The 14467-nt window shown below is 41.1% G+C and overlaps 1 protein-coding gene across 13 annotated transcripts in view; it reads right to left on the minus strand.

Moving 5' to 3' along the window:
* Positions 1-14467, minus strand: part of CACNA1G (calcium voltage-gated channel subunit alpha1 G) — a 335700-nt gene that overhangs the window by 44171 nt on the left and 277062 nt on the right. For 8 of the 13 annotated variants that reach the window (XM_082211010.1, XM_082211008.1, XM_082211006.1 and 5 more), the window contains 5 exons: positions 13976-14102; positions 9878-10003; positions 9044-9133; positions 8641-8854; positions 1562-1612 (listed from right to left, as the gene is read on the minus strand). In XM_082211010.1, the coding sequence (XP_082067136.1) occupies positions 1562-1612; positions 8641-8854; positions 9044-9133; positions 9878-10003; positions 13976-14102 (608 nt within the window). The remainder of the gene's footprint in view (positions 1-1561; positions 1613-8640; positions 8855-9043; positions 9134-9877; positions 10004-13975; positions 14103-14467) is intronic. The other 5 variants (XM_082211012.1, XM_082211015.1, XM_082211009.1 and 2 more) reach the window with 3 other exon arrangements.

Here is a 14467-nt window from a genome sequence, read left to right on the forward strand (position 1 = left end):
TTAGGCAATGTTTGATTCTGTGCTTGCTGAAGTAAAGAATCTGCTAAGCAGGCCCAGAGCTATAGATCTGATTTGGACTACATGACTATCTGTCTCTTGCTAGGTCTTGATTAATGAAGTAGGACATGACATCACTTTTTCTCACACTGAAAACAACACAAAAGTTCTCCTTTCTAATTTGTTTAAACGTGTGGGTTTTTTTATTTTTCAGTGGGGGGACATTCAATCGCAGGAGCCCCCACTGCAGTCTAAAGGAGCAGAACCTGGAGAATGGGGTATCACCTTATTAAGAAGTTGGGCTAAGGCTTGGGCCCTGTACAGATAAGGAGCTGTCCCCTAAACAGATCATGCTGTTAGGTATACAGTGGTACCTCAGTTTTCAAACGTATTTCTCTGTTCTGGAAGACTGTTTGAGTTCTGAAATATTTGAAAACCGAGGCGCAAAGGGTGGTCTGCAAATTTCATAGAGAAAATTGAGAAAAATACAGTGGCACCTCAGCGGAAGCCATTTGACTTCCGAGGCGTGTTTGAAAATGGAAGCGTTTACTTCTGGGTTTTTGGCGTTTGAAAACCGAAACCATCGCCAATGGAGACGTTCACAAACCGAGGTACCACTGTATACCTAACAGCATGATCCCAAATGCATTTTGGAATAAGTTTTCAACTGATTTTGGTGGGCTCTTTCTTCCCAAATAACATAGCTGAGGAGAATTGTCCACATGCACAGATCAGTATCTTGGCAAGTAAAACATTGATAGCTGATGCAGGTATTACATTTTACTTCAAAATACAGTTAATAGAGCAGAGTTGAAATGCCCTCCCCAATTATCTCCTGATATTTTAGGGTTGCAAAATGGGGAAGGGATTTTGCCAAATATTCTTTTGGGTTCAGGAATGAATTAATATCAACCATTTTTCTTACAAAACTCTCTTCTGAAAAATTCTCCCCAGTCTCCAGATCTATCTTAAGCAAGGTTGTACCGGGGAAGGATATGAAACACTATAGGACTTTGGTGGTGATGGGGGAGCCCATTACAGAACATTGTATACAAAATATTCTGCAAAAATATATTTGTCACCTGAGGCGACACTATTTTTAGCTCTGGTGACTGCCCCTCTCATGGTCAGTACAAAATGAGGGACCTCCCCCCGGGTCTCCGCACATCTGTACAAGGTTAATCACCACACATCAAACAGCTCCAAAGTGGATGACCCAGACATTATCCAAAAAATCTCTTCCTGAAAACAACCAAAAAACAAAGAAAAGAACATCGAAGGGAAGTTGGCAATATTTGTGATGAAAATGAAAAAGAAAACCTGCTAAAAAGGTAAGGTTAAGACCATAACATCAAAAATGTGTCAGTGATAAGTCAAACCTGCAGTCGTTTCTAATTTTTAAAAAACAAGCACAAAAACAACATGCGTGAAATGCAGAGAAACCAAGAAAAGGCCTTCCACCACACACAATCTAGCAAGCTGCCTCATAGGACCAGTGGGCGGCCGTTAAGTCACACAGCACTGCCATTCACGTGAGACAAAGACAGCAAGGACTTCCCAGTACCTGGCACTGCACTGGCTGAGCTGTCCATTATTACATCATCCAGCATTAGATCTAGAAGAACGAAAGGGCATTAAATCACTGGAGAGGATGCGAGGCCAATCCTTCATTCCATCTTCATCGCTTCATGCACCCGTCACTCTGACAAAAGCACACCGTCACCCTGGCAGGGCAAAACAAGGGTTCTGCCTGCCTACAACCGTTACCCATAAACGCACCCTCACATTTCAGTGGAGTTTAGATAGAAGCAATGTAGAGTATACCTCCTGTGGTGCAATGGGTCAGTGGATTTGGCTGTTAACCAGAAGGTTGGTGGTTTGAGGATTCCTGCACTGCAGGGGGTTGGACTTGATGACCCTCAGGTCCCCTTCCAACTCTACAATTATGCACCTTCAGAAGGAGGGTGGTCTGTATTGGCAAATCAGCCTTTTAAATTTGTAGGCAAGGACAATGTGGTCTTATGATTTAACACTTGTACAGTGCCTAGCTATTTGAGATTAAGTATTCATAGTAATATAATTCATGTTGCCTTTGAGTTTAAAAGCCCCAAGATTGGCATTAAGAACGTTATAATATAAAACTAAATAATGTTATTAATGTCATTAAACAATAATATTAAGAATGAAAACACTCAGAATACTGATAGGCTGGGACTGCGAGAGGCTACCCCAATGGGTTGCTCGCACTCAGAGGAATTTGTACGGTAACTTTTTTGCAGCAGCAGCAGCACATCACCATCAAAGCCTATGTTCAGAAATCTCTTCAGTTTCCAAACGCTTTTCACAATGCAGCATTTGGGAAGTGTGCACACGAATACAGGGCAACATAAACCCAAGACACCTCTGAGATAAACAGAACTAGTTGATCCTGAGCAATGTAACGGTTGGTGAGCAGAATATGAGATTCTTATCCACTGTGATGCACTGGCAGACAGCTAAGGGGGAAATGGTCCTCTCTCATAAATCAATGTAGCCTTCAGGGGAACTATATGTTACACTGGAATAAACTAGGATTATTATGGGTAAATAACAGTGGCAGGCAAAGGGAAGCCCCAAATGTAACTATAGACCATTCCTTCCATAATCTCAAGTCAATAAAGTATTAAAGTTATCAGCATGACATCTGGGATAGCATCACCTCAGGAAAAAAAATGAATGTTGTAATCCTTTCTAAAGAAATATAAAGGAGAAGCTGAAACCTGCTTTCTTGTAGTCTTTTGACCCAAAGCAGTACCCACAAAATCCCATTAAAACCAGTGGGGCTATGCCAGGACTAGTCTAGACTCAAGTAACTACTTAGTCGCATGGTCGGTACTGGCCCCAAGGCAACATAATACAGCATGGCATCAGTATTGGTCCCTATGTGATAAGTAAACATACAGGGAGTTGGGTGGGAAAATTCTAGTTACTATACAGTCTTCATGCCACTTATCCCAGAGGAATCTCACCATTTCAACCAACTGTATAACTAATGGGTTATTTAGAAATAAATATTTTAAGAGGTGAAATGCTACATTATGTGTGAACGTGTAGAACAAAACTCCAGTGACCACATCTGTTAGGAACCCATTTGGAGTAGAGAGCTGGCAAAGGGAAGGGCTCTTTATCACTCCCAATATTCATTGCTTTTCTACTTCAGTGCCTTCCTCTGAACTACTTTTAAGAGTTCCAGACATGTTTGCTAGGGGAAACATGAATCTAGACAAGAGATAGAGGAGAAATTTGTGCAGTCTGCATTTTTAAGCAAACCAACCTTATGGGCCAGCCCTGGACTTATATGCAGTTCAGAACACAGTTGACAAATCAGTTTCAGCTTTTAAAAAAAAAGCATACAAAGATGTGTATTTTACAGAAAAATGCACAAAATATGCACTTCTAGGGGGAACTGCATACAAAACTCCATGCAAAATATGTACAAGTTAAATGCATATATTTAGTGCATTTCCTTTTTTAAAAAATAGCAACAAATGGGATAGGATATTCCTTACATGCAAAACTGGCATGGACCAGAAAGAGGGTAATTCATCCATCCCTAAACTAGAACTGTGTGAGGGGGAAATAGGGTTGGCTAGTTGGAGCAGGAAAACAGTTGTTTGATGATGAGATAACCATCCTGACCAGGGCTGGCCTGAGACATTTTGCTGCTATAAGCAAAATGCCATGATGCCCCCCCCCAATTCAGGCCCCCACCTCATCCTTACCATCACACTCACGTTGCCACCGGCTCTGCCACCACAACTGTACCCTTGCCTGTGGCTGTGCCCACACTTCCACCACAGTGCAGTAGCAGTGAGGGCAATGGTGTTGAGGTGGCTGCACTAGCCAAGCCCCGGGGAGGCTGGCAATGGGGCAATGGCAGCGGTTGGATCTGCTGCCTGAGGCAGATGGCTTTCACATCGCCTTATTGACAGAGTGCCATTGCTCTCAGTCCCCATTGCCAGCGCACACAACTTCCCCACCCCAATTGCTCCCTTCCAAAGCTACCCAATGTTTTGGAAGTGGCCACCATAGATTTGTAGGCACTTATTTTTTCCACAACACATAGTTCTGCCCTTAGGCACATTTGTTGCACACAAGTCAAAGAGTGTTCTGCCAGGGCAAACTCAACTGGCACTTGTGCCTACAATCTTAAAAAAAAACTTTTTCCTCATAGTACTAAGCAAGAGATTTGTCCACTAATAAATGCAATTTTCACTCCATACAATCAACCCAACAGACTGCAAATGAATGTTATGGTTCAAAAATGATTATAAGAGGACAATTTCTTTCTTCTGTAAATTTTATATGGTAGTGTTTTTTTTTGCAAGAACTTCCCATTCTTCAGCAGATTATTTCAACCCATGCCCCAATACATTAGAGAACTAACTGGCAATATCATTCCATGCATAGAGTGGACTGCAACTTTCTTTTAGGAAATTCCTAATACTTCATGTGTGCCCGCCCCCTTTATATCTGATGTTGTAGCTGACATAATTCAAAGTATTTCAGGATTTATTTATTTGAAAACTTGAGAACACAGTGAAATATTAAGCTTTTCCAAGCGGTTCTTTAAAAAATAACAATAATCACAGCTAAAGTGAAATTATTTTCCAAGGAATTAAGATGTGTCAATGGGAGCTCACATTAAATGAAAGGGTGTTCAATATGTTACAGCTAGGGAAGAAGCTATAAAATCCTCACTTCTCTGTTGAAGCCCTTTGTAATGAGGATCATTAGTGGAATCATAACTATAAGATTTATGAATTATGTTTATAGTTTTATTGTAGCAAATATTAAATCTCTAAATACCTACATTAATTTCCAAACTTAGGAAGAAAGCTGAAGGTGTTATACAATTTGCCTGGACCATATAAAACTATGCCACACATTACTTTTAACTATGGTTCAATTTTTACACTTAACTTGTAAAACGTATTTTCACAATAATAAGTGTGTCAGAATAATTTATAAGAACATCCATTTTGAGTGGTATTCGTAATATCCAGGGTCCACCTTTTCCTCATCAATGGAGTAACCATTTCATAAATCATTTGTAAACTGATGTGTTTTGTAGTCATCCCTAAATCAAAGGCTGCATAAGGAAACTAGGTGACTGTCTAAGGCAGGGGTGAGGAACTTGTGGCCCTCCAGATATTGCTGGATTCCAACTTCCATCAACCCAACTCTTTCCAGTGTTTGCTTGAAACACAGACTCCTTTTTGGCCCACTGGTGATTATGTTATTCTATGACCAATGCTATTTCATATCTATATGAAGCTCTAGAAGTGGCCATTAGGCGTTTTGGGGCAAATTGCCATCAATATACTGATGACAATCAGTTCTATTTCTCCATAATATCTTAATCAGGAAAGACATGTGCAGAGTTGGGCAACCAAGACGTTCAAGGGTCTGGAAACCAAGCCTTAAATAATCATTGTAATAATTTTATTGTCACATGGAAGATAATAATAATAGTAATAAAATTTTTTTATTTATATCCCGCCCTCCCCAGCCGAAGCCGGGCTCAGGGCGGCTAACAACAATAAAATAAGACAACATTTTAAAATAATTTCATTAAAAATTAAAAATAAAATACTTCAAATCAAACTGAAGGCAAACATTGGGTAGAGTTCTGAGAAAATTCCCAAAGGAGGGGGTCAGGCTGTGCCCTGGCCAAAGGCTTGGCGGAACAGCTCTGTCTTGCAGGCCCTGCGGAAAGATGTCAAATCCCGCAGGGCCCTAATCTCTTGTGGCAGAGCGTTCCATCAGATAGGAGCCAGCGCCGAAAAAGCCCTGCTCTGGTTGAGGCCAGCTTAACCTCTCTGTGGCCTGGGACCTCCAAGATGTTTTTGTATGAAGACCGTAAGTTCCTCTGTGGGACATACCAGGAGAGGCGGTCCCGTAAGTACGAGGGTCCTAGGCCGTATAGGGCTTTAAAGGTTAAAACCAGCACCTTAAACCTGATCCTGTACTCCACCGGGAGCCAGTGCAGCTGGTATAGCACCGGGTGAATGTGATCTCTCAGCGAGGACCCCGTAAGGAGTCTCGCCGCGGCATTCTGCACCTGCTGGCGTTTCTGGGTCAGGATGGAGCAAGCTTGTTTTCTCCTGCTCTGGAGGAGGGTAGGACTCAAACCAATGGCTTCAAGTTACAAGAAAGGAGATTCCGACTAAACATCAGGAAGAACTTTCTGACAGTAAAAACACATTTTCTATTTAGGCAAGCCTACCCAGACATGTAGAATACTGGCGTGTTTTAATCTCTTTTGCTTACTGTTGATTTTAATTATCTTTTGAGTGTTTTTTAAACCTGTACTTATCTGTTTTTTGTTTTTTACTGATTATTCTAATGTTTTATTTTTGTAAGCTGTTTAGAGGTTTTAGAGAAGCTAAGAAATATGGCAGTGGGGGGGAAATACCATAGTGTCTCAAGACAATATGGGAAATAAGTAATGAACAGGCAAGTTACAGTAAGTACACTGTGCCAGACAGAGGGGCAGGCCAGGAGTCTACTGAACCAAGGAATAATGCATAAGATGGTTAATAAGTTCCCCAGGGCTGTGGCCCACTGAGAGGTGTGAAGGCAAGTAAACATAAAGGATGACAAGGGGCGGGCCTTTCACCTTGAACAAGAAGGGGTGGGTGAGAGGAGGCATGCCATTTTATATTTCCATATAAGGTCCTACTATGTCAAAGCTAATCCTACGTATGCCACAATTCTGTGCCAGATTCCACGGGACTGCATTGCTTTCCAAATGTGTTACAGGCATGACTAGAGCTAGCTTTCCTTTAAAATGGAACTCTTTAAGTAGTGTATAATTCCATTCTTAAATCTTCCCTGTTCCCAGAGTTACTTTACAAGGCTTCCTTTGTTGTAGCAAGAAGCTGCATTTGACAAAACTCTACGCTGGCTGGGAGGCCAAGACTGCTTTATGCACAAAAGACTGTGAAGCTTTTTGTCTGTTTACCATGTTTACCATGTTATTACCACTAAAATATTTACAGATGCTATACCAGCAAAACACGGGTGCATGCATACTTTTCACTGACAGTGATTGATATACTACCAAAGTATCTGCAATAAACCTTTTCACCTTTGTGCCTTTATGCATCATGGGATGTTTCATGTGTACGAAATCCCATGAACTTTGGCTAAAAAGAGAACAGGAACCCCAATACATGGGCAGTCCTTCCTATAACATGATTGTATGTTCCTTGAGCTATAAACCGAAATAGTCATTGTCTTGGAAAAAATCATGTCAGTTCTGAAATACATTGAAAGGTCACTTGTGAACACCACAACCTTGTAGCTCATCATGGAGCTCTCTTATTTCTGAAGAGTGTCACAAAATTCATTAATAAACCACAGTTTCATCATGATTTATTCGTTTCAGATCTTCTGATCTGGAATCCTTACCCTCAAGTAAATAATGTTAAAATATAATTCTCTTAGTTGTGAATGTCCTTAAGTATCTAGATATTGATTTCATACAATTAATGCTCAAAAAACAGCAACACACAACACAAATCATGGTCCTATCTTGTTATACCTATAAAACAGCCATACAGGGAATTGCACCTTTTTTTTTTTTAGTAACCATTAAACAACAACAACAACAACAACAAAAACAACAACAAAGAGAGATTCCTACAGATTTACTGGTGTCAGTCTGAAAGGGATGAAATAAATGTGGAAAGGATAATGGGTTGGGGGAAAGCCATAAGAACACTTAAAGATGGAAGTAACAAGAGTGATACCATGAATGAACGCAGGGGCATTTGGGGAAAAAAATCCAAGCAGAATAGAAGGCATGCAAGATGGAGGAGAGTACCTCTGACCTGTGACCTCTGACCTGAATGTAATTTCCTGTTTTTCAATCAAACAGAACTGAGATAAAAAAGACAATATGTATGTCAAGTTTCTCAGATTTTTATAGACACATCTACTATGGTTACAAAAGGATTTTAAAAAATTATTCTAAGTGGTCCAACGAGGTTGTGTGCCAGTGGATCTACTTAATTTGTCTAATTTCTGTCTGGTTATTTCCTTCATCATTATAAGAAAAAAAATCTGTATTTCTCAAGCAAATACACTATATTTTCAAGCATTTCAAAAACCAGGCTGCTTTTTATTATTACATCCTTGAATGCACGAAGCAGTTTCATCAATCGATATGTAAAACTGGCTCAGAAATTGACAAAAGTGATTTCACTGTGACATTACAAGGCTGTAATAAACCAAATAGTGAAGCTAATTTTCAGCAACAGTGCTAGACACGCCTAAGATTCTTGGCCTGTTCTGGAACTGTTGGTTTTTGCATTTGACACTATTTGGGTAATGCTAAGCTTGTGCAATAAAAAAAATACATTTAAAATTATTCTTTTTAAAAAATCACCTAGCGTATAAAGTAGTTGCGAATCATGCAGCCATTGCTATGTTTCTGCGGCTCGTTATTTAGCCTATGCCAGAACTATATCCTTCATGCAAATTTCATAGCTGGACATGCTTTTGAAAGGAATCTGAGCCTCAGGTGCTAGGCAGGGAGTTACGGGAAGACTGTCAAAGGTCAAGCAGGACTCAGAAAGATGAGGAAAGACTACCGACCAGCCATCTGTTTCTCCTTACTCCTTCTCTTTTTCTCCAGCCGCTTGAGTCTCTTCTCCTCTCGTCTCTTGGCTTCTTCTTCTTCCTGATGCTGACGACACTTATGGAAATTCTCCACCACAACTCCCACAAACATGTTGAGGACAAAGAAGGCAACAATCAGCAGGAAGGAGATGAAGTAGAGGAGCATCCAAGGGTTGTAGTTCATGACTGGCTACAAGGCAGAGAAGAAAGCCATTAAAATTACAACCTAGGAGGGTACTGGGGACAAGGCTGTGCAAAGTAAGATTGGAACATCCTTTGTCCATGAAGATTGTGAGATACGGGGAGGAGCTGTACCCCTTACAGTTTTCTGTTTTTTACAAAACTATCTCTTCTATTAACTTAATGTCGAACCACGTACCTGCTGATCCACTCCCACAGCATCCAATCCATCATACATGATGTCCACCCACCCATCTTTGGAGGCCAAAACAAACAGAGACATTAAGGCCTAGAAAGGCAAGAGGAAACACAGCATTACATTTAGGCCGGAAGAAAACAATTCCTTTCAGGTGCCCATCTTCTACTCTGGTCTCCTACCTGCTCAAGTTTAAACTTGCATTTTAGCTTGTTATTCTACCTTGCTGATAAAAATAATGTGCTTTGATGCCGAACATCTACCGCCTGCGAAAACCTATCAGTGTCAGACACTGGTCCAACAATGAGGGTTAATTCAAAAAATAGAGACAGCCAGCTCCATTTTCACCCTACAGGCTTCCCTCACTCACTTCTAATTAGTTCCTGCCACACTGCTAAAGTATGGATGATTTCCAGTGGACCCTGTAAATGAATAGAGATGTTAGCAGCCAATTTGGTGCCCTTCATATGCTGTTGGGAATCAACTGCTTACTATTGACCATATTGACTATAACGTGAGTTATAGTCCAGAAACATTTGGAGTGTATCACTTAGGCAAGCATTAGGTTGTGCTGAGTACAGGGTGTCAAATTTTCTAGTATGAGGCTTTTTGATAGACATATGTAGTATGATGTGTAATGGGCCAAGAAGGTGTGAGCCCTTGTCTTAATTCAGAAAGGAACTTGTGCAGACTTACGAACGCTAAAATGGGGGATTTTAAGTGCACATTTTGCGTCTAGGAAATGTGTCATTTGCCACGGGAGCTGCAAAATCGGCAAGAACACTTAGAATCAGGGAAATAAAGGAGCAAAGAAGCAGATTACCATTCCATTAATACCTGGCCGAGATTATCAAAATTATACTTGTGCCGGACCCATTTGTAGCTGGCTTCTGCACAGTCCGACCTGTTGGTAATGTTCCTTGTGTCTTCCCCTTGGCAGACAAAAAACTTCCCTTTGAACAACTGTGAAAACCAAGAGATGGCAAAATAATTAGCAAATGTGACTTTACAATGCCCGGTCACTGAGATATGTCTGGAGGCTTTTGTCTGGGTGCCCCCAACTTCAGACACTTGGCATGTGGTCATCAGGGACAGGTCTTACCTGCCCCATTTAAGCCCTGAGGTCTGGCACCAGGCCCCCAATGCTTTAGTAAATGGTGCTTTGGTCCTGCTGTTTTTATTTATTTTTATTTGCGGTTTTATGCTGCTGTTTTAATTGATTTAATTGGTTTTCCTTCTATTTGTGAGCTGCCTTCTGAATAATTAAAAGCTGGGACATTTAAATAAAAACCAACAAAAAGGCCCCCAAATCACCACCCAGGGAGCAGCAGATAATGGAGCCAGCTCCAAACAGGCCTGACATCTGCATCTGTGCTGGCATGGACATGCCAGGGAACACCAGGGCTGATGCTAGTCACTGCAGCATCCTTCCTTCTTATTTTTAACAAAATATTTTATAGTTAGGAGGTGGCAAGTCAAGCATGTACTTGGTTACAGATGTTCATTTTATTACTCATTCCTTAAAGATATATTATCCTTTTCTAGAAGAAACGATGCTTTCCCCCAAGTAAATGTGTTTAGCATGAAGCAGCAAAAGCAAACCCCATTTTATTTCTGTAGCCATGATGGTACCATAAAAATGCAAAACTGCACAAGTTCAGAGTATTTCTTTTACCAGGGCTAGCAAAAAGGTTTTTCTTTGACTTTGCTCTAGCATATTAGCAATGGAAAAGCAGTTACAAAGCATGGAATTGCCATGGTGAGAAGAGAAATGTCAACTGTGTCCTTCACAACTAAATTAATACATATGACCAGTGCCTTATAAGACTGTGAAGTCCAGGGTCTAGAGTTACTTAACGGTCATCACTGACCACTGCATGCCGCAAGAAGAAGTCATCAGGATACAAGTGAAAATGTCTCCACAATAACATTCAAAGTTTTAGGAACTGATAGAGGAAAAAGCTGATTATTTAGAATGATTTTTAAGAGTTGGCTTGATGGACTTGGAAGGAACAAGCCACCAAATCTTCTTCTTCAAGGGTACTTGGTTGATGGTGGACTAACTCATGATTTCTGCCCATACACAAAATATTGTACCACGTCCAGTTTTAGCAAGAATATCTTACTCTCTTTGACAGGGACTATACAACCCGAACAACCTGGATGGTGCAAACAATGCTGCAAATAACTGCCAGTGGTACCCACACTTTTTATTTGTTTATTATAAATATTTCTCTCCCATATTTCCATGAGTCATGCCCAAGGCTAATTTTTGCTACAGATGTGACTCACTGCAGTTCGGCCCCAATGTACAGGAAGCCTGTAGTATACACAAACTCATAAACAATTGCCCCCAATCCAGTGAAGATTAAGAGCCATGTGTAATTGGAAGCTTCCACATGAGTGGCTGCTCCTAACTGGAAAGAAATTTCGCCTTTCCAATGCATGCTGTACATAATTACCTGGGATCATCCAGCAGTCGGGGCCCTATAAATATCCAAGTAGCACTATAATGTAATTGTGCTGAGCATGTTTTCAGGAGATGGAGGTGGCTAGAGTTGGTCTCCTGTCAATCTGCCTCCCCACCAAACAGAATGCCACAACTGTACCTTCTTTTGCAAGGCACAACCCTGGTGTCTGTGTATGTCTACTGCTAAATCCGGCCCTGGCTATCATTTCCTCACAGTTCTGACAACTTCTGAATAGCTGCTTGGAAATACATTTCCTACCTTGGATTATTATTTAGGTTACAAGACAGTATTTGCTTGCTTTTATCCAGTACCAGGGTCCATTTACCCTGCTGACTTCACAGTTATGCCCTTTCATGCTCCTGAAATCACCTTGGGTCTACACATGCATTTGATCAGACAAAGACATTATTCAGACTACTAGAGGGAGGACTTTTGCACAGACCTTTGCTAGTTAAATCATATACATGGATAAAGAAATCAGCTCCTTTTCTAGACCCCAGTTGATTCTATACCTCTGCCTGTAAGTAGAATGAAGGAAAGGCCTCCCATCATTACATTTATTCATTAAATCTGTATCCTGCCCTTCCTCCCAAAGGAGTCCAACATTTTCTGTGAGATCTCACTCACTCTGTCTAGGACTGCCAGATTTAATAAGGGACAGGTGTTTCACATCTCTTAAAGTGACAGAAGAATTTTGAAAGGTGCAGCTTCTCCTGCTTGTGCAGTTACACTGGTCGATATTCTGTGGTGCACACAGCCCTTGAAGCACGGGCATCACACTGTATTGTGAATCTGGTGACCCCGAGGCATTGACTTCAACAGCGTCAGATACAATTACCAGCAGGGTGAAAGGTATCGAAACCCAGATGATTAATATTGTCGCTTTCTCAATGGCAAACAGGAAGCGGCAGAACGTGACAGCTACTATGATGGATGTCAGTGCAGCAGCCTGCATCAGGCTAGGTTGAGACATTTGCACTATTTTATTGAGTGACAAAAGTTATTGGCATTATCATGCTGTGCTTCCCTATGGCAAGGTTCGTTTCCCACTGGACTCTTTAAACATCACCTCTTTATTTGAACTCGAAAAGAGATGCCAAGCGTTTAGGGCTCTGTTTGAGCAAGCCAAACAATAGAGATCAATGCAAACCCATATATTTCATAGGTGGTGACATTTAATCTGTTTTTTTTTTAACCTAAGAGTACTATACTTGGGGGGTAGAAGTGTTGAAAAGCACAACACTGGATGCAAACCAAAAATTCATGATTTCCCCCAACACAGCATTTTCTGAAAGGCTTAGGGACTAGGGGATCAAGCTACACCCTGTACTTTCCATTATTATATTTCATCACCTCTGTCTCCATGACAGGTTAGTTACTAGTGCCTACTCTACAGCAGTTGAAGCAAATATTGGGAACTGCAGCAAGCAAATATGGGGCATTGCAACCAGCACATTAGGGAAGAGATCAAAACAAGATTACTAAATCAGATTTCGGTATCTGGAAAGCGGGAGACTGGAGAGATAAAACTTTAGGTAAATGCTCAGGATGACTTCCAAAAAAATAATGAGACATTTTATAGTTATAGTGATTAATACAAATTCCAACCTATACATCAAGGCATAGCTCTATAAATAAAATATGAAGAGAACAAATGGGACCACTGGATATTACTAAGCCATTATAAACTGTGCAATTGATTAAGAAACAAATCACTTGCAATACTACATTAAAGCTGCTAAATGTATCTTGGAGAGCTTACCACACATGTACATGCAACAGGGAGCTTACAGGCCAGGGAAACAGAACCTCAGGCCCAGGGACCAAATGTGGGCTCTGTTTGGACCTTGGGGTTCCCCCCAACCCATGCACCCCCCGTCACCAGTCTCATCATGGAGTGTTTCTGCCTGTCTAGAATGAACCCTTGGACTCTGACTATGCCTTTTGGCTGGATGGAGGACACAGACTAGACAAGAGGCAAAATTCACATGTATTGTTCTGCACACTTTGTCTCTGCCCATTGGCATGTGGGCCCCTGGAAGGTTGCGCAGAAGGGAATGCAAGCCCTCAGGCTCTGAAAAGGGTAACAACCGTCCATTATAGACTACCAGCCCCCTCCCTCCAAATGTGCTACCGTGATGCTGAAAACACACTTTTGCTTAATGAAACTCACAGCGGAATGCACAAAAAGTGTACATTTCCTACAAAAAAGGTACAAAACGGTTTTGCAGCTAAAATCAAGTATTTTGACTGCATTTCTAGAAAAAAGTAATTTGTGAAGCAGCTATGAAACATATGGACTTATTATTTGTTCTATCAGCACCTGTTGAATCTTGCACCTTTCCAGAGGCATATATGGTTGTGAGAGTCTGTGTATAGGAAAGTCTCCAATTCCATGCAGCGAATTTGAGCACATGGACCATCTAGTCTATTCTACTTTCAGTGAATCCTGTGCAAAGCCTACCTGGACTCCCAAGATGCCAAAAATGATGAAGAAAGCACAGCAGATGACAACAATGTTTCCAATGGGTTTTAGGGATGACATCAGGGTTTCCACCACCAGCTTCAGCCCTTGTGCTCGGCTAATGACCCTGAAAGACAAAACTAGCATGTTAATAGCATCCTAACAACATATCTTTCTTCATTCAAAGGGAGTGGGGGAAAGGCAAGTTGAAGTAGCAACTAGCTCAAAGACAGGAACTTCAAAAAATAAGTGACTCCAATCTGAAAAGTAAAATGGAACTGAAAATGTGCATTTGGGAGAGCACTTGTGTGAATTACAGGATTTTTGTGCTTTTACACAACACACTTATCCCATAGAGATATAAACACAGCAGCATAAATGGGACATCTGAATAGTATTGTCATTTTACAATGACCAATTTGTGGCATTTCACCTTAAAACATCTACAGTGGTGCCCCGCAAGACGAATGCCTCGCAAGACGAAAAACTCGC

The sequence above is a fragment of the Podarcis vaucheri genome (assembly GCF_965113315.1).
Source record: "Podarcis vaucheri genome assembly, chromosome: 2".
NCBI classification, from domain to species: Eukaryota; Metazoa; Chordata; class Lepidosauria; order Squamata; family Lacertidae; genus Podarcis; species Podarcis vaucheri.